Consider the following 20,916-nt stretch of genomic DNA (forward strand, 5'->3'; position numbering starts at 1 on the left):
GCCTACCAGTGTGTTGGTCTGTCAGTGAGATTCCTCTCCTCCAGCGTCACATCCTCCAGTGTGCCTCTCTTCCCTTCCCCCTTGTGTCCTCAGGAAAGGCAGCCGGCTGTTTTCCTTGTGTTTATCGAGCAGGAAGTGGAGTGGACTGGGCGGCCGGGCTCAGTGTTTAGACACTGAGGTAGCAGAGCCCAGCTTGGGCCCGGAGCCCATTGTTCTCTATCTGGCAACTGCCGGGGGTTATTTCTGTTATTGTTGCTTAATTCTGTCTGACATTGTGTCAGTCCCCAGCAGAGGAAGGTGTGTGTGTCCCTGCTTGCTCACTTCTAAATGTCTATGGTGCATTGCAGCCCAAAGCCATGGAGAAAAGGAAATTGCAGACCCCCTATTTCCACAGAGATTGTTTGCCAGCTTCGATCCCACTGTGATAAAGATTGCTTTCTTTCTGGAAGCTGACGCTGTAGTGAGCCCCACAGAGGCAAACAATGTTTAATGTGAGTGTTGGCGTGCTAGAGGCTAAATAGTAGCAACCTCGACAACACAAGCGCTTCATCACAACGCACATGCAGAGAGCTCGGAGGCAGTGGCATTTTATGCCATCACCAGAAAATGGATCAATTTGCAGACAATGAATTTCAATTGCATACTTAAAATTCAGTGAGTGCTTTGCTCACACGCAGACACACACACACACACACACACACACACACACACACACACACACACACACACACACACACACACACACACACACACACACACACACAACGTGATATCAAAGTCTGGCTGTCTGCTGAATAAGAATGCACTGCTTTTTCTTCCATTGAGGGCGCTGAATAAAGGAGATTCCACATCATTGTCTGCCGTCGGTGTTTCAAATAACACCGTACGAAATGCCACAGCTGATGGCTGCCTAATGAGTTGAGTTATGTTTGACTTTGGCTAATTGATTTAGAACTTTGGGAAAGACGAACGTAGGGCTGCAACTAACGATTATTTTCATTGTCACTTAAATCTGCCTCTATAAAATCTAAAAATTACGTTAGAATTTTCCAGGGTCAAAGGTTACGTCTTCAGATGTCTTGTTTTGTCCGACCAACAGTCCAAAACCCTAAAGATATTCAGTTTACTATCATGTATGACAAAGAAAAGCATGAAACCATCACTTTTGAGAAGCTGAAACAAGCAAATATGTGTCATTTCTGCTTTGAAAAATTACTAAAATGATTCATCTATTATCAAAATAGTTGTAGATTAATTTCCTGTCAATGACTAATCGATTAACTGACTAATCTTTGCTGCTCTGGACGGTTGCACTGCAGTCAAAGACTCACTGTATTTTGCAGCAATGCAATATTAACTCTCACAGCTTGTGTATTGGGCTCTGAGCGCTGCCGAGGTGGTAAGACACCCAAATCCTGATTCATCTTGCTAGTGATCAATGTAGTTAGCAGACAACAGCCTGAACAACTCTCATTAAATAAAATGTCCTGCATGAAATGAAGTGGGGTTACTCTAATACTAGTTTTCTGTGCATTGTAAACAAAGAGCTGAGACATGGGTTGAAGTAGTGCGGAGGGGATATTTTAAATGTCCATCTTCTCTCTTGTATGGTCAGAGCAGTTTTGCAGCTGACATGACTGATTTGTCTTCATCCTGCTTTCGTTTCAGATGAGGAGGAGCTGCTAATCGAACGCAGCATTCACACTGGTATGATCAACCCCGGTGACCACTGGCAGACCATCCCGCACGACGGGCCCGTGGCTCGCCTCATCTATCGTATCCGGGTGCGATGTGACGATAACTACTACAGCAACAAGTGCAACAAGCTTTGTGTTCCTCGTGATGATTACTTTGGCCACTATCGGTGTGAGCAGTCCGGGGCGCAGGTTTGCCTGGAGGGCTGGATGGGAGACAACTGCAGGACAGGTGAGCTGCCAGCTTTCCTGCAAATATTCTAGACTCTGTAATTATAGTAATGACTTAATAAAGAAAGACATGTGATATCATATTACCTACACTCAGTCCTCCAAGCCTTTGTAAGAGTGCCAAGTGGCTATGTGTAAGCTTTCCACATCCTATGACTAAGTTAGCTACAGGCTAATCTGCCACAGCCTACAGATGTTATCAGCCATATACAACTGGTGAAAAGGTCTTTCAATGAGTAGCAGAAAACTGGTAGGTAGTCAGTTTGCTAATTAAACTGTGTTTTTCATACATTATTTACATTTCAGTAAGCTTCCTAGCTAGTTAGCTCGTAAACTAGCTCACTAGCTTTGTAACTGACATGCTAATTTCTATTTTGGATACATTATTTACATTTTAACAATTTCTGGTTTGGTATTAATCATTTTGCCATCATAAAAAGTATTAAAGATCCCCTCCAGACATGTGTTAAGACATAAAAAACAGTAGTGTGTGTGCCTGATAGGGTTTTTATCCTCCTTCTCCCTCATTAAAAATCCAGAATCTATGAATATGCAAATTTTGTTCACCTCAAAAGTTTGTTGGACAAAAGATGTCTCCTACCTCACTGTAGTTCTCAGTCTACGTGCACTTGAGGCTTCATGTCTCCACATCACACTTGTGTAAGTTGTGTACTGGACCGGGATTGGCTTCCAGACTAGTTGTGATGTCACAAATCCTGTTCATAGGCCCACCCCTAAAATGTGAAAACAGCCCTCCAGTGTCAAAATGTGCAGATGAATCATTCTGAAAGTGAAACTCAAACATCCAAACAAACAAAACAAAATCATATTTTTGAGTGGAGGGGGACTTGACAGATTGAATTTTGGACTGGAAAAACAGTCATTAATTCAACATTACTTCTATCCATCCTGAGTAAATCCAGTCATTCAGTCCAATAGTAAAGCACGGTGGTAACGCAGTGTGTATCGCCTGCATATGTGAAAATGTAGCGGTGTTAGGGGTCGTGTTTGTGGGTGGTGCTGGAGAGAGTGGGGGGCCTCAATAAATCACCCAACTGACCTTAGAAGACGAAGGGTGAAAAGAGGAGGGGCGAGGAGAGGGGCTGGGTTGTTTTTAAGAGGGGGGTAGTGTTGTACATGCAGGCTATAAAGTTGTCCCTTCCTCACCCCCCCCCCCAACCCTGGTCAGGGTGCCATGAATTCTCACGTCTTGTTGCACTTGTTAGAAAGATGGCAAACAAACGAGCTTCTCCTCCTCCTCCTCCCACATCTCCATGTCGTCGTCTTTCTTATCCCCCCGCTTCTCTCTGTCTGGCTGTTTTTTGAAAGAATAATATGTTTGAACGGGAGGAAATATAATGATGCATGTCTCTTATATGAAGCAAAATATCACCTTTTTTAAACTGTCTTCTTTTTTTTTGTCCTCTTTTTTTCAGCGATCTGCAAGCAAGGCTGCAACCTGTTACATGGCAGCTGCTCTGTCCCAGGGGAATGCAAGTAAGATTATTTTAAACAGTCCTTTTTTAATGTACAGAGATGTGATTGTTTAGAGATTATATTTCTTTGAATCTGCTGGAATGTCTAGGCAGAGAAACTGCTGCTTTGTGTTTTTAGGTCACTGTAATATTGTACATGCAGTTCCGTTTTTTTTTGTTTTTTTTGACAAGGTCTGTTTTCAATAGAAAGGTGTTTTTCTGGAACAACTGGTGTTTCATTTATTCCAGATTAGACCAAAAGAGAAGCTTAAAGTGTGAAAGAATGATGGATGTTAGATGCCAAACGGAGGCACCTTCAAAATCGAAGCCCGTTGTTTATTGTGTCAGCCTTTTACTTCCCTCGCGGGCATCTCCATCTCGGTTTAGAAGAAAAGGGCAATGGCGCGCCTGCCTTCTTGTATTTTTAGCCGCCCGAAATCCTCCACAGAATACCAAGCATCTCATCAGCTCTCTGCCAATCGGGCCGAAGAAAGGGAGTTGTCGGCGTGTGTGAATTTGACCACTGTAAACGTGCTGGGAATTGTCATATCCCCTTCCCATCCGCAATGCAGTCCTCCTTGAAGGGCAGGGGGCAGGAGAGGAAATGAATATCCCACTGTGTTATGTACATTTCCCAAAGTGGAAATGACAGTTAGATAAAGTGACGTAGAATGGCCCCATAGGTCCGCGTTTCCAGGATGTGGCACATCCCGTCGTCATTTGTAAACCCCCCTCCCACCTGCCGGATGAAAAGAGACACTTGCCTCCCATTATTAGGGAAGCATTTGGCCGAAGAATAATAGGGGATGACCAGTTTTAGGAAACTGCTTCGCATTTTTGTTGTGGGTGACTTGATCAGCGGGCTGCATCCTTATTCCAGCGAGCAGACAGTCAACAGAGGGAAGCGTCTCATTCTTATGAAATGTCAAGTCCCAGTCAACAGGAAAAGTGACATGAATAGAAAAGCAGCAGTAAAGAATCTTCCTGCAGAGGCATGAATTTAATGAAGCCTCAGGTCACAGAAAGCTCCCATTAAATCCCTCACGATCTCATGCCCTTTCATTCCCTTTATTTCATCAGTTTTATGGGCTTTGCAAAGCTTTGCCTCGTTTGCCACAGGCTTTTGAAAAACACAAAAGCTGGTACATGCCTGTTGTTACGCTGCCGCATTGAGGGATTTTTTATTTGCACACATTAGGCTTGTTCTGACATATTTGTTAGAGGCTTGCCGTGTCCCAAGAATCACTTGGGTAAGCACTGTAACACATTTTTTTTCACCACTCCGAATGTTTTGCAACCTTTTGACATGTCCAAGTGCGATGATTTTGTAATCCAATTCACGCCCACACCCGTAAGGGATTGATGAGTTAGCATGGTATCGATATGACCAAAGAACGAACAGCAGAATGAGTCTTTTGATACCTTCAAGCTTAAGAAGCTGTGGCTGAGTCTGCTTGCCAAAGTTCTGTTAGTGTTATTGCTTCATTGCTGTCAGACCCTCTGAAGCTAATCATATACAGTGGAAGAAACATGGCAAGTATTCAACCCCCCTCCACAACCCCACAACCCCCCCCCTACCCCCCACCCCCCCACCTCTCCGAGCCTGAGAATGGCAGAGATTTTCAAAGGCCTCGTCTCTTGGAGAGGCAGCGGTGCCGTCTGCAGGAGAGCACCGGCTCAAAATAGCAGTCAATTGACAAGACAGCTGGCTCGACGACACCACAGCCTTGGAAACAGCCGAGTGCTGTCATGAAGCTGCAGGCGTGTGCACGTATACTCTGTATACACACAGTTGTCTCCAGCCACTCGCTCGCAGAACCACCGTGCCACTCTTGTAGCCCCCCCCACACACACACCCCCCACAACCCCCCCCCCCCCCCCCCCCCCCCAGCTCCAGACTCTAACCCGAGCACGGGAGCTGCTGGAAGTATTCTTAACCCCTCCTGCCCTGGAATGTCACCCTCCTAAGATTAGTTGGCAGAAGGCCTTGGGACAGGTTGACGCAAGAGCAGATACAGTATTAGGTTTGTTTCCACTGCTGGGCAGGTTGTATCTGAGGGCTTCAGCCTCCAGTGCAACGCTGTTTGTCCCTTTTGCACCTTTTTAGAAGCCCCTGCAGATTAGAGGTTTGAATCCTAAATCAAGAGCTCGTGCATATCCTCTGAAATTCTACAGAACCTCCCACAGACTTTTTCAGAATTATATTATCATGATTTATTATCATGCATAAAACTAATTTAGTGGTGGCTTCAATATTTGAGAAACTTGCCGTTTAGTGGCGGCCTGTTGCTCGGCTTAAACACAGCAATTTAGACCTTCAAAAACCAGGATAATAAACTCTTAGAAAGTGGGGAACTCACAAGCTAGTCAGACATGTTTGTATGTTTTCACTGATGTAAAGAAAGTCACTGATTATCCCTTCTAGAGATGCACCGATCGATCGGCTATTGATCAAAAACTTCCGTTTTTCAGCTGATCGGCCATGACCGATGACCGACTCCAAACCGGCTCAGATTTACACACGTGCCTTATGATGGTTCACGTTACGCTCTCAGCGGCACAGACAGTAACATCACAGTCACACACACACACACACACACACACACACACACGCTAAAACTAAATGGTATGAACTGCAGCAGAGATTTGCCATCGACTGCTAACGTTGCAGCACATGTGCTGCAGTTTTTAACTTGTTTAAACATTAATTTACCCATTTTATTTACCGGCAACATGTCGCACGCTGTCATCACAACCACCAACAGACAGCGCTCAGACGGCAGCTTGAACACATCTACACCCGGGTCTGCTCAAGATGGGACAGATGATGAGTCGGTCCAGCTCAAAGTAGCCTATATACAGGGTTGGGAGGGTTACTTTAATACAATTGCTAATTACCTGTTAAAAAATATAGTCAGTAACCTAATCCAAGTATCACAATATTAAAGTAACGTAACTTGATTACTTTCCGTTACTTTTGGATTACCTCAATACCAAATATGCAAATAAAGACGAGAAAAGAAATATCATGAGATTTTTAGCATCAAAAATGTGCATTTTTAAAGAAAAACTTGCTTTTCATCAAGCAAATTCAGACAGTAGCCTACAGACCTACAATGAAGATGCATAACACATGATGCATTGGAGAGAAGATCCTCAGGGAAAGCCTCTGACGAAACAGCGTTTGGCCCGCTGGCTGTGACGCTATCACACAGGTATACTGTATTTTCCTCTTCCACAGCTCCTCTCAGAGGAATGGTAGTAGCAGACTTGTGCAGCAGCATCATTGGCTTCACCATGTCGTTTTTATTCAGCTCTGTCTACGTGATACATCTTGAGCTTTCTCTAAGTTGTTCAGTATTGAACGTGCTCGACGACCAGTGACACACTGTCAGCTCTGGGCACGTTACACACACACACAGTCATCTTGGGGTAGAGCGGTTATGTGCGCTACAAGCTCTCATATACTCAAACTCTCTTTGACTCTCTTCGTCCCTGCCTGCTCTCCCAACGTAAGTTCAGTGTGTGTGTGTGTGTGTGTACGTGCACCTGCTGTGCACACCTGCGCATACCATGTGGTATCATCCTCTACTCATCGTGGATCAGTGAGTTATTTTACCGTCTCGTTCCTGCTCTGCTTACATTTGGGACTTTAACAGTGCAAAGTAGTATGTCGTTCTTTATTTTAAAATGTATTTTAAAATTGTAATCCTGCTACTAATCCCCATTTCTATTAAATGTATTGGTATCTGATGTATTGGTATATATTTGTATGTATCTGATTACATCTTTCTTTTCTGTAATTTAAACAGAATACAGTTACCCTAGAATCAGTCAAGAAAATTGCAATCAGTGCATCTCTGATCTCTTCTTTCAGATTTCATTGACTTTATTTCTCTTGGCTACATCCATGCCATCACCCTATTTTTAAACTTATTACTATTATTTTATCATTATTATTATTAACGTATTTATCATTGTTTTTGAATGCTTATACAGTTATGTTTAAGGTGAGTGTAAAGCTGCTGCAGAATGTTTTTTATAATTGAAAATGAGGCTGTGTTCAGTTATTAATGATAAACACTTTAATACAACCTGGGTTAAAAAAAAAAAAATCCTTTAAAAATGTATTAATTTAGTTTTTGGTTTATTCAAAAAGAGACATTTCAAAATTTTCTTTTCCAGAATATGAAAATCTTTAAAATGATTAGTCTTGGTTTTCAGTGTTATAATCGCTGTAAGTCATATAGTTGATATTCAGAGAGCAAGAAAAGGCATTAGATCATATATGTATATATAATTTATGGTTATGTTTTTGCGTCTGTGTCTGACAGGTGTAACTACGGCTGGCAGGGCCAATTCTGTGATGAATGTGTGGTTTATCCTGGATGCGTCCACGGGACCTGCGACAACCCCTGGCAGTGCAACTGTGAGAGGAACTGGGGTGGCCTGCTGTGTGATAAAGGTATGGAAAAGTTCTATTTTTTTTTTCTTATTTCATCACTTCCCACACAAGATGCTGGCACAGTCCTCATTCTCATCCTGCACGTACCCTCTAGCTACAGTTGCCTGTATTCCATGAGTCACGATGAAGTGATGTACTCAGAGTGGAGATGCAACACAAGTGTGTGTGAGGAAGCAATAAATCACCATGCACAAAGCTTTCATAATAGTTCTGCTCTGTCATTAGCTTATTGGGCTTGAGAAATAGGTTTATAATTGGTTTGTTGGTAGCTTGGTGCTGGTCACTTGCTCGCAGCACTTTTCTGTTATCGAGCTGTTTAAAAATGTAGAAGGCAGTTGAAATAGAGGTGTTTTGAAACTCACAATAGATTTTTCCACCTTTTTTTAAATTGCAGTGGAGGAATATTTAGCTTAAAGGTTTATACCTCTGTCTTCTATCACAAAAAGCTAATTTTCAAAGGTGATTTTAGAATATTTTAGGCTTTATAATCCTTTGAAAATTGATTTAACACTTAAAATTGAAGCAAATGATTTGTCTTTCTCTTAATTTATATCTCACAGACAATTAGAATTCATTAATATGTAAGAGTACATAAAAGTTAACATGATTTCATATGTGTCATGACAAAAATCTACCTTGATATAAGGTCCCAATAGTCTTTACTCCCCATTCTCTCTGACTGGAGAAGAGCAGCTGGATAGTTTTACTGCCTGTGTGATCCGAGCAGCAGCAGGGACACTCGATCCTCCCTCATCCCTTCGTCACCGAGGGCTCTTCAGGGGATGAGAATGGGTCCTAAGAACCCCAGTGGAGACAGATCCCTGCTCATTTATTTACCAGCCTTTAGGGTGACCTGTCCTTTAGCCTAAGGATGGTGTGCAGGGATCAAATAGGGTTTAGATGAGTTTATTTTGTATGTAGAAAGAATAGTGGAAAGCTATGAGAATGCTTCTCTTAGCATGTTAAACTGCATATTTGTAGATTGTGTTTTTTTTTTAATTTTCTATCTTAATCATCAGCCATGGCTTTTTTAATAAATCGTCTCTTCTGACACCAAATTTCACATAGCTAGTACTCTGAATACTTACTGAAACAGAGACTGGTCTGATTGCTAACCACTTAACCATACCCTGTAAATACTGTAAAAGCTCTATCATGATCCAGTGCAGCAGAGTGGTTGAGAAAACACTGTGCTTCCTGTTAAAGCTGACAGCTGGTGCTCTACACTGAGCAAAGACAAGCTTCCTTGGAACTCCCGACACCAACAAGATAAATGTTGAAACCAGTAAAGAGTTGTCTCACTGGGTCCATCAAACTAGCGAAGTCTGAGGGCAGTGGTGCAGCTGACATTGCTCAGTTTTAAAGTGTATATAACTCTCAGCTTCCTCCTTGGAATCAATAAAGTCTCATAGCATTAGATTTTCAAAAATTATGCATTGATCCCTTTACTTAACCTTTTAATGGCCACATGACCACAGTAGGAAGGTTCGGTACAGCATGATAAGTAACGTTGCATATTGAGACATCAATATCACACAATAAATAGTAATCACAGTATTTGTAGACAGGCAGAGAGAGCTGCATATTTTGGAGCATGATGCCTACATAGATGCAGGGGTAGTAAAGTTAGGAGGCGGAGGTCAAAGTCCTTATTGCAGATGGAAGCATGTTGCAGATAGTTCAGGCAAGATGAATGGATTAATGTAATGCTGCTTCTGTAAGTCAATATATCTGGATATTGGTCACTTGTATTTTAGCATCTCTAAATGTGTGCCTCCTGGTCTCCTCCAGATCTGAATTACTGTGGTCGCCACCAGCCTTGTGTCAACGGAGGAACTTGCATGAACACTGAGCCGGATGAGTACTACTGCGCCTGTCCTCAGGGCTACTCTGGAAAGACCTGTCAGATAGGTGAGCGAGAACCCCAAAGTGGACACCCATTGGGGGGGAGGGGGGTAATTCATGTTTTTGTTCATTAAAGATGGTCCTTGTTTAGCTTCACTTCTCTCTTGGTTCAAGGTTCCTTCAGATTGTGATTCTTGTGGGGGAATTTGGAGGAACAGCAAAGAAATTTGATGATAACACAAATAACAGTATGTTTAGTACAGATATATAAAAGTATCCATGCTAGCATTATGAGGATGTGTAGAATAATGGAAATGCAAGATATTAAGACAACAGACAATCATTAAAACATGTCTGATATGAAGAGACGCCATCAAGAATGTATCGGAAATTCTTACCTATCATCTTAATTTGTAAGACCAAGGAGATGTGAAGAATTTCAGCCCTTAACCTGAGCGACGTTTTACTTTTCATTGCGTAACCACGCCCCCCCCCTCCCTCCCTCCCTCCATCAGCCGAACACGCCTGTGTTTCCAATCCCTGCGCCAACGGCGGTACGTGCCACGAAGTTCCCACGGGATTCGAGTGCCAGTGTCCGCCAGGCTGGGAGGGTCCGACTTGTGCAAACAGTGAGTCGCTGCACTAATTTGAATAATATTCTGTCTTTCTTTATCCACAAGCACTATCATGCTTGACCTTAAAGTTGCATCTTTAACCTTGCAGACACTTATTTTCTCCTCTCATTTGTTGGCATTAAAGAATTCTTCTTCTCTTTCCTTTTGAACACTTGTCTGTGATATTTACTGATCAAACACTCTTATTCATTAACCACCAACCTTCATTGGAGTTAAAACTCATTGCTCACCTCAGCTTTCTCCTTCTCATCCTCTTTCATCATCACTGACCATCCTACACTATTAATGTCCAAAGTCTGACACTTCTTCAAATGTGGCTTGCTGTTAGAAATAAGCAGAGAGTGAGTCGTCCTGTGTGTTTTCTCAGATTTCGACGAGTGTTCCTCCAGTCCATGTGGTCAGGGTGGAACCTGTATCGACCTGGAAGATGGATTCGAGTGTGTTTGCCCTCCTCAGTGGGAAGGAAAGACCTGCCAGATAGGTAAGATTCAGGTTTTCAGCCCAAGAAAACACACACACACACACACAGCTATCACGTACCTATCACAACAGAGGTTATTAAAAATGTACTTCCTGTTTTATGATTTCGTTTTTTTTGGCAAACAAGTCTTCATTTCTACCAGGAGATTTGTTCTCCTGCCAGTTCTTTCCTGTTTGTACCATTTCCTAAAACAAATAAATGGCCTCTGAGACACAGGCAGCATTGCTCACTGCTCTGTATAACTGTATTTTTGGATTAAAATTGGCAACCAGCAACCTGAGCCCCATGGCCAGAGTACAAGCTGTCAATATCCTGGACAAGCTGGCAGCTGCCCACAGCTCTGCCTTTTTTTTTTTTTCTCAATGACTTTATGAGCTACTAGTGTGTCTATATCCGGCTGTTTGTTTGTCGCTGGCGGTGGCATTCGTTTCTATATCGCTCCCATCCCGACAAGCGGACGTGACCGGCGTGAGGCCAGGAAATGGATTACGACCGGTAAACAAAGTTGGGGTGTGTGTGTTAGGGTTGGGGGGGGGGGGGTTGAAGGCAGGAAAGAGATCCCAAGAGTTCAGTTTCATCTTACCAGAACAGATCTCAGCTTACAGACAGCAATTGGCCTCCTGTCTTACCTGGAGATGGGTGTGTATGTGTGGAGTGTTGGGTTTCAGAGAGAAGACAGGTGTGTGAGTGCAGCACAGCAGGACTCCCTGCGGACTGCCTCCCCCTCCTCTGAATATTTGAGCAGCAGTGCTTTTCTTTGTTGTAACACTTTTGATGTCCATGGTGAATGTTTTTGAGTGAAACTGTACTATTTGCACTCGTTTGATCCGAGTAGGAGCGATGAGAACATCAACGGTCATGTGTCAGTTGTTGTTTCTTTGAGGCTTTTTAAGATGCTTTAGGTGGAACTTAATTAATTAAAAGATTAGTTGATGGACAAAAAATATTTTTTAATCTTTATTGGACAGTTTACAGTACAGACATGGACAACAAATGTGGTGTGAGAGGGGGGAAAAAAGGGTATGACATGCAACAAACGTCCACAGCAGGTTACATGGTGTACAGCTTGACCTCCAGATCACTGGACGCCCCATCATTCAAGTCCAACTGAAATTGAATCGAAATAATGTGAAACTAGGGGGCATAATCATGAAATCAAAGAATTTATAATATAGATTTCTCCATTTTTGATTATGGATTTTTTTTTTCTCAAAGAAGAGCGCGGGACAAGTGATTTACAGAGCAGATACGTATGCTGTAGTAGACAAAAAATTTAATTTAATTTCAGTTGGACTTGAACAGTCAAAGATACCACAAATTCACTGGTTCTAGCTTCTCAAATGTGTATATGTGCTGCTTTTCTGTGTTTTATAGTATTGTAAATGAATGTTTTGGAATGTTGGTCAGACAAAACAAGCATTTGTCACCTGGGGCTCTGCAAACTTTTAATTATACAGTTCATAAAAAAAGGCAATGGCATAAATTCAATATTTTTTATTGGACATAACATGACACAGCATAACATAGCTTAACTCTTGAAAAAGGGTTAAAGGGACAGTAAAGATAATAGAGAGTAGAGAATAAAAACTGAAATAGATGCAGGCTGGTGGACATAAATTGCTCCTAGTATGTTTCAAAAATACTGTATTATACATTTCACTTTAATGCAACCGATAGCATCTTTTCATTAGACCCTCCTTGTCTGGTAAACACCCACATCTTTTAAACTCCCAGTTTGTAAAACAGGCTCTCTGTTATAAGTTTAGAGACTCTAAGCCCAAGCAGAGATAACTCTGGTGACATCACAAGGGTTATTTTGATGAAGTTCCTCCAGAGCAACAGGAGACTTTTATGACTAAAATCTGAGGAGCGCCTCTTTGCAACCAAACACATCCACTATTTCATAGATTTGATTCTGTTACATTTCACTAAAAAAGGTTTTATAGAAAAATATGACTGGTTTTAAGTCCAGCTCATGCATCAATTGATCATGATCCAGAGAAGGTTCATATATACATTTTTGACCCCAAAATGAGCTAAAAATTACAAACATTATCACTAATGCTGCCACTTCTTTAATTTTTCTGTTATTGGGGCTTCAAAGATTTGATTTCTGGTTACTTTTCTTTCTCCTTGTCCTTTCCTTGGTTTGTGCCATTTGATGGACTCTGTGTTCTTCTACATCCTACCTTCACAGATGCAAATGAGTGCACAGGAAAGCCCTGTGTGAACGCTAAGTCTTGCAAAAATTTGATTGGTGGATATCACTGCAACTGTTTCAAGGGATGGTCTGGACAAAACTGTGACTTCAGTCAGTATTTCTTCCTCAAAGTCACTTTTAAATTTCTGTCTCTCCACTGGCGAACTCCTTTCCTGGCTACTTTTCAAACGCCTCCGCTCACTTCCCTGGACACATCACATAGGTGTAGCATGTGGTAACCCGTTCCTTTCTCGCCTTGGTAAACTGAAGCTCCTCCTCTGCTGTCATGACTGAACTTGCATGCCCAGTTCCTCTCTGGATTCAATGCATGCCCGGTTACAGTCTATACAAGGTCTATCTAACACTCTTGGCTTCACTAGTTTCCAAACTCTTACTTAATCTGAGCACATACCATGTTGTAGATTGCATTTTTTAATGGATAGGTCATTTATGGAAAATTTCAATGTTTTAATTATGTCTGCTCTCTTCTCAGAGATCAACGGCTGCCATGGTCAGTGCCAGAATGGAGCAACATGCAAGGTTTGAATGTTTTCATTTTCAAGTAAGACAAGGTGATTAGAAAAGTCAGTTCAGCTGGACTGTTGGTAACCTTGACTCTTTGACAGCTCCATCTTTCTTTCTTTTTTGTCTTTATTAGGAGGGCCCAAGGGGTTACCACTGCCTGTGCTCGCCAGGTTTCGTGGGTACACACTGTGAAATCCAGAGGAATAAGTGTGACAGCAGACCGTGTCAGAATGGAGGCCAATGCCACACATTGTTGGATGGCTTTGTGTGCGAATGCCCACAGGAGTTTGCAGGACAGCTGTGTGAGGTGAGTATTGTGTTGGAGTTCCCAGAAATGGCTCCCGGTGGTGTATGCAGAGACAGAATATAGACAGGGTTTTGTTTTTGTTTTTTTGCAGCCATTAGACTAAAGTAGGCTAACATCACATGTCAAAGTAGAGCTTAATGAAAACATGGCAACTTCACGAAGAAGTACAAGTGATCAATAATGTGTCACATTCCTGGTTTCTTCTGAATTTACAGAGTTTCTGTAAACTAGGTGCAGACACAAGGGATCTCATGTAAGAACCTCTTACTTGTATCAGCAAACTTCTGAGAAAAAAAGTGTTTTCCAAGTTGGATTTATCAAACTGTCTTAACTGCACAAACTTGTTATAAATGACTCATTTCAACCTGATGAATGGCACTTGTTCATGAGGCGGCACGCATTCGTGAGATTTGATCATTAGCAAAATGTCTGTGCTACTCATTTTGTGGGCGAGTTTCATACACAAAAATGTTACCAAAGATTGAAAAGAAGAATTTCACACTGCTGTCAGATATCAGCCGACGAAAATAAAATTTAGCAGTGTCAGTAGTTGTAAATGGTGAACTGAAATAAGTAGAAAATATGAATCCAGCTGCCAACGCTGTATGATCAGAGCAGCGCTGTACTGTGATGGAGATGAAGGGGGAATATTTTGACATAGAATTAGAAGCTAAAAACATCTTGCTAAAGAAAAGACTTAGACTTGAGGTGGTCAAAGGGATGAGACGATCATGGAGATGGAGGAGATAATGTTATGCAGCAGGTGTAGTTACACTGTACAGCGGAGGATGTTTTCCTGGACAAAGACCGTGAGGCAGCTGTCGTAGTGTCAAAATCTTCCTAGCGACCGCAAAGCTGTATAAACTGCCACGGCAGATTGCGTGCCAATAAAACCATCCCATCTGAAAAAAAAAAAGTTGTCAAACATCTTGGCAAGCCATGAAGATCATAATGATATGGTGAAAAGAAAACTAATACTTGCTTGACAGCCATTTGGATTTTGGAAAATGTACACAAAGTGATTTTTTTTAATGTCATGCAAATGCACAAACTTCACTCACCATTACAACACAGTAATCCGAGCCAACTGTCCATTGCAGACTCCCACATGTGCCAAATCATGGCTATGATCTCCCCAAAAGTTGTGTAATAATGTATGTTCCCAACCCTACAAGTCACACCAAGGTTTCATTGCAAACTTCTGCTGTAATTTATAGTTTTATTTCATACAAACATTACATATCAGTGTCCTTGCTGCAGTCTGTTATATTTGAAGTGTGTGTTTGAAGTTAATGTAGGTTAGCAGTGGGGAAACTGACACTTCACTGCATCTCCTGGGCCCTGAATGGAGGACATTGCTGGTCAGGAGCCAATCCTGATTTAGCATCTCTACTATAAATATGAGCCTCGCTGAATGAGGTGACGCTGGATTTGTGCCCGCATACTACAGAACTCTGATGCCTGCTATGGCACAGTGTACATTCCTGCCTTGCAATGCCAAAACTACGATGCCTGCAGCGTCATATTTCTCTGATTAGTATCAAAGTTCAAGCCCATAAGTTCAATTGTGTAATACTGTTTGTGCTCATTCCTGATCTGAATGATGTCTTCAGAGGAAATGAGGACAACCTGACTCACAGTGGAAATGTTCAAGAAACCACAACACATTTACTCACTTACTAGTAGACACGTTTGCTTTGATCATGTAATAAAACAATATGAATTTTGAAGTACATCTCATAAAGTTTATTCAGGGAACCAGCCCACAAAAGATTTGATTTGGATGGCAGTGTTAAGTCTGCCTCTTTTTTTTTTTTTTTTTTTTACAGAAATAGGTCACCAACCTATTGGATGGATTGCCATCAAATTGGGTTCAAACATTGATAAATGACAGGATACATTGTAATAACCTTGGTGATCCTTAAACATTTCATCTAGCACCATCAAATCAAGAATTTAATTTGTCCAATACGATGACCAATAAACTAATGACATTCCCATCAGCCTCAGCTGTACTTCATGTTTAGCGCTAATTAGCAAACATTAGCATGCTAACAGGCTAAACTAAAGTGGTATAATTATGTTAAACATTACACTAATATACATGGAGACTGGATGAAAGGAGTGATGAATGAGAGAAAAATATAAAGAGGAAGAGAGGAACAGCAAGATATTATACCAGCTAAACATCACTGTGTTATTGTGAGCACGCTGGCATGCTGATGTTAGCATTTAGAAACTCCATCTGCTGAAGCTCATGTGATATAATCAAAAGCTCCAGAATAGCTACCGATTTTTCAGCTGCTGTTTCCAAGGACAAGAATGAACTGTGAACCTCATTCGTTTTTTTTTTTTGAAGAATAAAGCACAACAAAGAGCTCCAACGTACAATGTGAGCTCTATCGTTTAAAGAGGCAGTTAAACTTGAGAGCTTAGTAGTTGCTTTACACTTCAGTTCATGCATTTTTAAAAAATATTCTGGGGTATTTATTTTTGTGAACGTAAGCTCCTTTTAAACAGTACGACTAATCATAGAAAAAAGTTTTGACTGACTTTCCCTTTTGGGTTTCCACCACAAATAAATTCTCGGCCCGTCTGCTACAATGAAGACTGTCTCTCGTGCTATGAGCCGTGCAAACATCTGTAATAATGTGCTGAAGATTTGTAGACCCTCTTTCCTCAGACACGATCCCCTGACCACACACATTCAAATGCTGAAAAAAAAAAAATGTATCTGGCCGTGACACTTAAAATAAACTGTGTGTGACCACAGACTTCTCCCACTCTGCTGCCCTACTCTAACTCTCTTGTTCAGCACCTTAAATGGCAAAGGGGTGCAACCCAGAGTTTATGCACAGTAGGCTTCTGTTTACATAAACTGGAGGATTTTCACTCCAACCTCTGTATTGCAGCGAGTAGAAAGGGCAAAAGATGTCACCGTGGCCTCTAGTCGGGTGGTTCCCTCTGTGTCCTAGTGGCATGACAGATGATTTATCTTTATTATATTCACTGTGGCTCTGCATGATGTTGGACCAGAGTCAATATTTGCTCTCACAATGCGTTTATCTTTCTCGTGTCTGCTCAGCTTCTCACTCTCTCCTCTGCCATGCGTCTGTCTCAGAATAATCTTCTAAGATTAAGCAGCGCAGAGATGTAAAACCAAAAGCGTGGATTCCCTTGATGAGCTTAGGGAAGGTTTCTGAGGCTTACTTTGCTCGTCCACTTACCTTTGATTCGTTCTGAATAGCGGCGCTGGCTTGAGCCAAGCTAAGCCGCTCACCTACGCAGACTTTAGCTCTCCTTTCTCCATTGATCATTTGACTTTGCTTGTTTTACTGTCATAATAATCCCTAAAAGTAGCAGTTTAGTGCAGTGATGGTGTGTGGTGTAGCAGCAGTAGCTTACAAGTTACAGATGCAGATTCATAGCAAAAGTGAAAGAACAACTTAATATCCTGTTTTAGCTTGAAAACCCCCTTAAACAAATTCATGAAATGCATTCAAACGCAACTTAAGTCACCCAAGTCTCCACCTTCGCTAATGATCTAATGATCAGATGGTGGTTCAGAGCCATTTGATCTGCTATCTTAGCTTAGTGAGGGTTCAGCAGCAGCAGCAGCAGCAGCAGCAGAGGAGTGACAAATTAGGGAATATGAGGGGTAGGGAAGATGTAAATTTGCCACTAACTCTATAACAAGGATCAACACTGTAAACTACTTAGCTTACAAGTAGCGGTGGTAGTTGTTATTATACTGCTTCTTCTCAGTTGCACACTCTCAATTTCTCCACATCGTCTCAAATTGCAACTCCATATTGTCCACACTGATAACAGTTGATTTCTGTATTCATGTCAGCGAGATGTTGAGCATGCGAGGGGAGTTCAATGTGATGTTGCCATGCAATTTGTCATGGGGGGGCAGGTTAGAGGACAAAATTACTGGATTTTCTGTGGAACAAGGAGAATAACTTTCATTGTAATGACTACAGAACGGGACAGTGATCAGTAGATGGTGTACTAAGGTGACTGTACACACAATTTGCTAACTGAAAAAGTGGATTTGGTGTTAAGTTCCTCTTTACAGCAAGTGGAATCTTTAATTTTCTGTTCTCGTTTGTTGCCTGAATTGTAAACACTATTTTCCTCACCTCTTGATTTCATTAGATCCCTAGCTGGTCCCCTTCTGATGCTTGTGATCCAAACCCTTGTGAGAATGAGGCCAAGTGCCACAGCATGGACCAGGACTTCTACTGCGCGTGTCCTGAAGGCTACGAGGGAAAGACTTGTGAACGGCTCAAGGAGAACTGCCAAACCACCCCTTGTCAAGGTGACAGGAGACAACTGTAATGACGAAATACTATGAAACAGACTACTGTAGTGTGACGAAGAAAAGTAAAGAATTTGAACCTTGTTTTTTATTTCCTTGCAGTGATCGACAGCTGCACCGTTGCTGTAGCGACCAACGACTCGGCTGGAGTGCGGCACATTTCTTCTAACGTCTGTGGTCCTCGAGGACGCTGCATCAGCCAGCCAGTGGGAAACTTCACCTGCGTCTGCGATCCGGGTTTCAGTGGCATCTACTGTCACGAGAGTACGTAGAGGCTCTTGGTTTGAGATCTGTAATATTTCTTAAAGATCACACCAACAGCTGAAGTCCAAAAATTAAAACTAATTTCAGCGATTCATTAATATGTTGTATATAAAAGATTTTAAGACATTTTCAGACAATGATAGGTTTCTTCTGGTCTTCACTCCTCTAAGTTGTATACACTCCTCCTTACTATTTCAGATATTAACGACTGCATCGACAGCCCATGTAGAAATGGAGGGACCTGCATCGATGGAGTGAACTCCTTTCAGTGCTTCTGTCCTGACGGCTGGGAGGGAAAACTCTGCGACCTCAGTAAGTTCCAACATGATTCAGTGCAGTTATTCATCTTTGCAGCATTTTATACAAAAAGTCAAGCCTGACGTAGAGCATAAGAACACAGTTCGGTAAAGTTCAAATCATGTAAACGTCCCTTCACTGCCGTCCTCAGATGTCAACGAGTGCAGACACAACCCGTGCAAGAACAGCGGACGCTGCGTCGACCTGCTGAACGACTTCTACTGCGAGTGTGCCGACAACTGGAAGGGCAAGACCTGCCATTCCCGTGAGTTATGTCGACTGTGTGTTAATGTGTGTGTTTATGTTCATAGCTTGCAGCGGCCCCAGCTTCACCACGCTATACATCTCTATATGTTTTGACAACTATAACATCTTCAGATGTGTAAAGCAGATCACAAGAGCTTTTTTTTTTTTTTTTTTTTTTACTAGTGCTACAAATAGTTAGTCATATGAAGATTATGTGTGTGTGTGACCTCGGTGTTTCTTCTTGTTATTCGGGCCAGGCGAGAGCCAGTGTGACCCAACCACCTGCAGTAATGGAGGCACCTGCTACGACCACGTGGATGCCTTCCGCTGTGCCTGCCCACCTGGATGGGGAGGAAACACATGCAATACAGGTGAGGCCTCGGGATGGCATTGATATATTCAGATTTAAGGCGGCCCGTGCTTGCTGCAGGAGTTGCTGAATGTGAAATACATCCGTTTTCGTGTATCTGTAAATTAGATTGTCGAAGGAAGATTCCAAAGAATTCCAAATTTTTAGTGTCTAAATAAGTTAAGGCAGGTTGAAATGAAAGGGTTTGACTATCGCCGTCTTATTTCATTTAATTCATTCAAAAGAAAGAGCGCACTTATACATTCATCACATGAAGGTGCATGGCGGTTAGAAATCAGCATTGATGATTCACCATGCACGCTTAATAGAAACCGCAAATTTATTTCAGAAGACAACCTTTTGATCGCAGTTGGATCTTTGACAAGTCATTCATTCATTTAACCTTGTGTTCATGTTAGACAGTTTCGTGTTGCCCTTAATTGGCCAACTAATTCTCCAACTGGCTGAAATACACATCAACTGGCACAACACCAGACCTATTTGAACTGCTGAACAAATAGGAGATGTGAGCGTCTGGGACCAGACTAATTTAACTAAAACTCCATTGAAACCCAGAATCATACTTTTTTTTCATATTCAGTCATACTTATACAGATTAAATTTGGCTTTTAAATCAATTCAGGTGAAGGGCTTTACACAGACATTCACTGTGTCATGTGAAATAAGTATGTGATCAAACAATCCACCGTGATTATAAGTAGTTTACACTGACTGCCAGGCAGCAAGTAGCATTGTGTTTTAACTATATTACTATTTCAAACAGGTATCTGTCCACAGGCATTATTTAAAAGGTCTTTTAATTTCCATTTGTGATTAATAAAGTACTCTATCTAGATTAATAGATAAGTGCAAAACGTCAGGTCAAGTAAGGTTACAGTTGCATGTAGTTGCTGCAAAAAGCATTAACATTGTCATTTTTTATTTACTGTGTGAGTTTGGTGTGTGGATGTGTAAGCTATTTTTGATTTTTAACAATCTGGTGCACCTCTGTGATCTTCCTCTCTCTTCCCACAGCCAAGAACAGCACATGCGCCTCCAGTCCTTGTTTGAACGGTGGAACCTGTGTGGGAGGAGGAGATACCTTCACCTGCATCTGCAAAGAGGGCTGGGAAGGCCCCACCTGTGACCAAAGTAGGTTTCTCTATGTAGCTTTGCATGTAATACAGAAATCTCTCTGATATCTGCTCATGGTGCCTTTTTAAGGCTCACATATCCTGTTTTGATGTGATGTAACAGTGTTGATCAGCCGGAGTGAACTCCTCAAACACTCTCTGAAAATGCAACTTCAACATTGTGACAGAAAAAAAAATTCCTTTTTGACTGTTTTGAATTATTTTCATTCTTCTTGAATTCTGAAATTATGTTAAAAGTGCTTGTTGATTCTGCCTGCGTGTCACCACACCCAGATGAAGAGCTTTAGTTGCAATATCACAAGTTATAAATATTATACATGTATGTATGGGTCAACCTGGATGGATGCAGGAATTTTCCTGTAAAGCGACTGCAGTATTTGTGTAATACAGAGACTTAACAAATGTTGTGAAATCCATCATTTAC

At 41.7% G+C, this 20,916-nt stretch overlaps 1 protein-coding gene across 2 annotated transcripts in view; it reads left to right on the top strand.

The window, feature by feature from the left end:
- The window catches only part of jag2b (jagged canonical Notch ligand 2b), a 53,327-nt gene that overhangs the window by 24,684 nt on the left and 7,727 nt on the right, over nucleotides 1–20,916 (top strand). The window contains exons 4-18 of one of the 2 annotated variants that reach the window (XM_067571798.1): nucleotides 1,669–1,926; nucleotides 3,362–3,422; nucleotides 7,735–7,865; nucleotides 9,657–9,776; nucleotides 10,226–10,339; nucleotides 10,713–10,826; nucleotides 13,024–13,137; nucleotides 13,520–13,566; nucleotides 13,685–13,858; nucleotides 18,020–18,182; nucleotides 18,285–18,446; nucleotides 18,645–18,758; nucleotides 18,895–19,008; nucleotides 19,247–19,360; nucleotides 20,374–20,490. In XM_067571798.1, the coding sequence (XP_067427899.1) occupies nucleotides 1,669–1,926; nucleotides 3,362–3,422; nucleotides 7,735–7,865; nucleotides 9,657–9,776; nucleotides 10,226–10,339; nucleotides 10,713–10,826; nucleotides 13,024–13,137; nucleotides 13,520–13,566; nucleotides 13,685–13,858; nucleotides 18,020–18,182; nucleotides 18,285–18,446; nucleotides 18,645–18,758; nucleotides 18,895–19,008; nucleotides 19,247–19,360; nucleotides 20,374–20,490 (1,917 nt within the window). The remainder of the gene's footprint in view (nucleotides 1–1,668; nucleotides 1,927–3,361; nucleotides 3,423–7,734; nucleotides 7,866–9,656; nucleotides 9,777–10,225; nucleotides 10,340–10,712; nucleotides 10,827–13,023; nucleotides 13,138–13,519; nucleotides 13,567–13,684; nucleotides 13,859–18,019; nucleotides 18,183–18,284; nucleotides 18,447–18,644; nucleotides 18,759–18,894; nucleotides 19,009–19,246; nucleotides 19,361–20,373; nucleotides 20,491–20,916) is intronic. The other variant, XM_067571799.1, reaches the window with a different exon arrangement.

Source organism: Thunnus thynnus, chromosome 18 (assembly GCF_963924715.1).
Source record: "Thunnus thynnus chromosome 18, fThuThy2.1, whole genome shotgun sequence".
Lineage (NCBI taxonomy): Eukaryota > Metazoa > Chordata > Actinopteri > Scombriformes > Scombridae > Thunnus > Thunnus thynnus.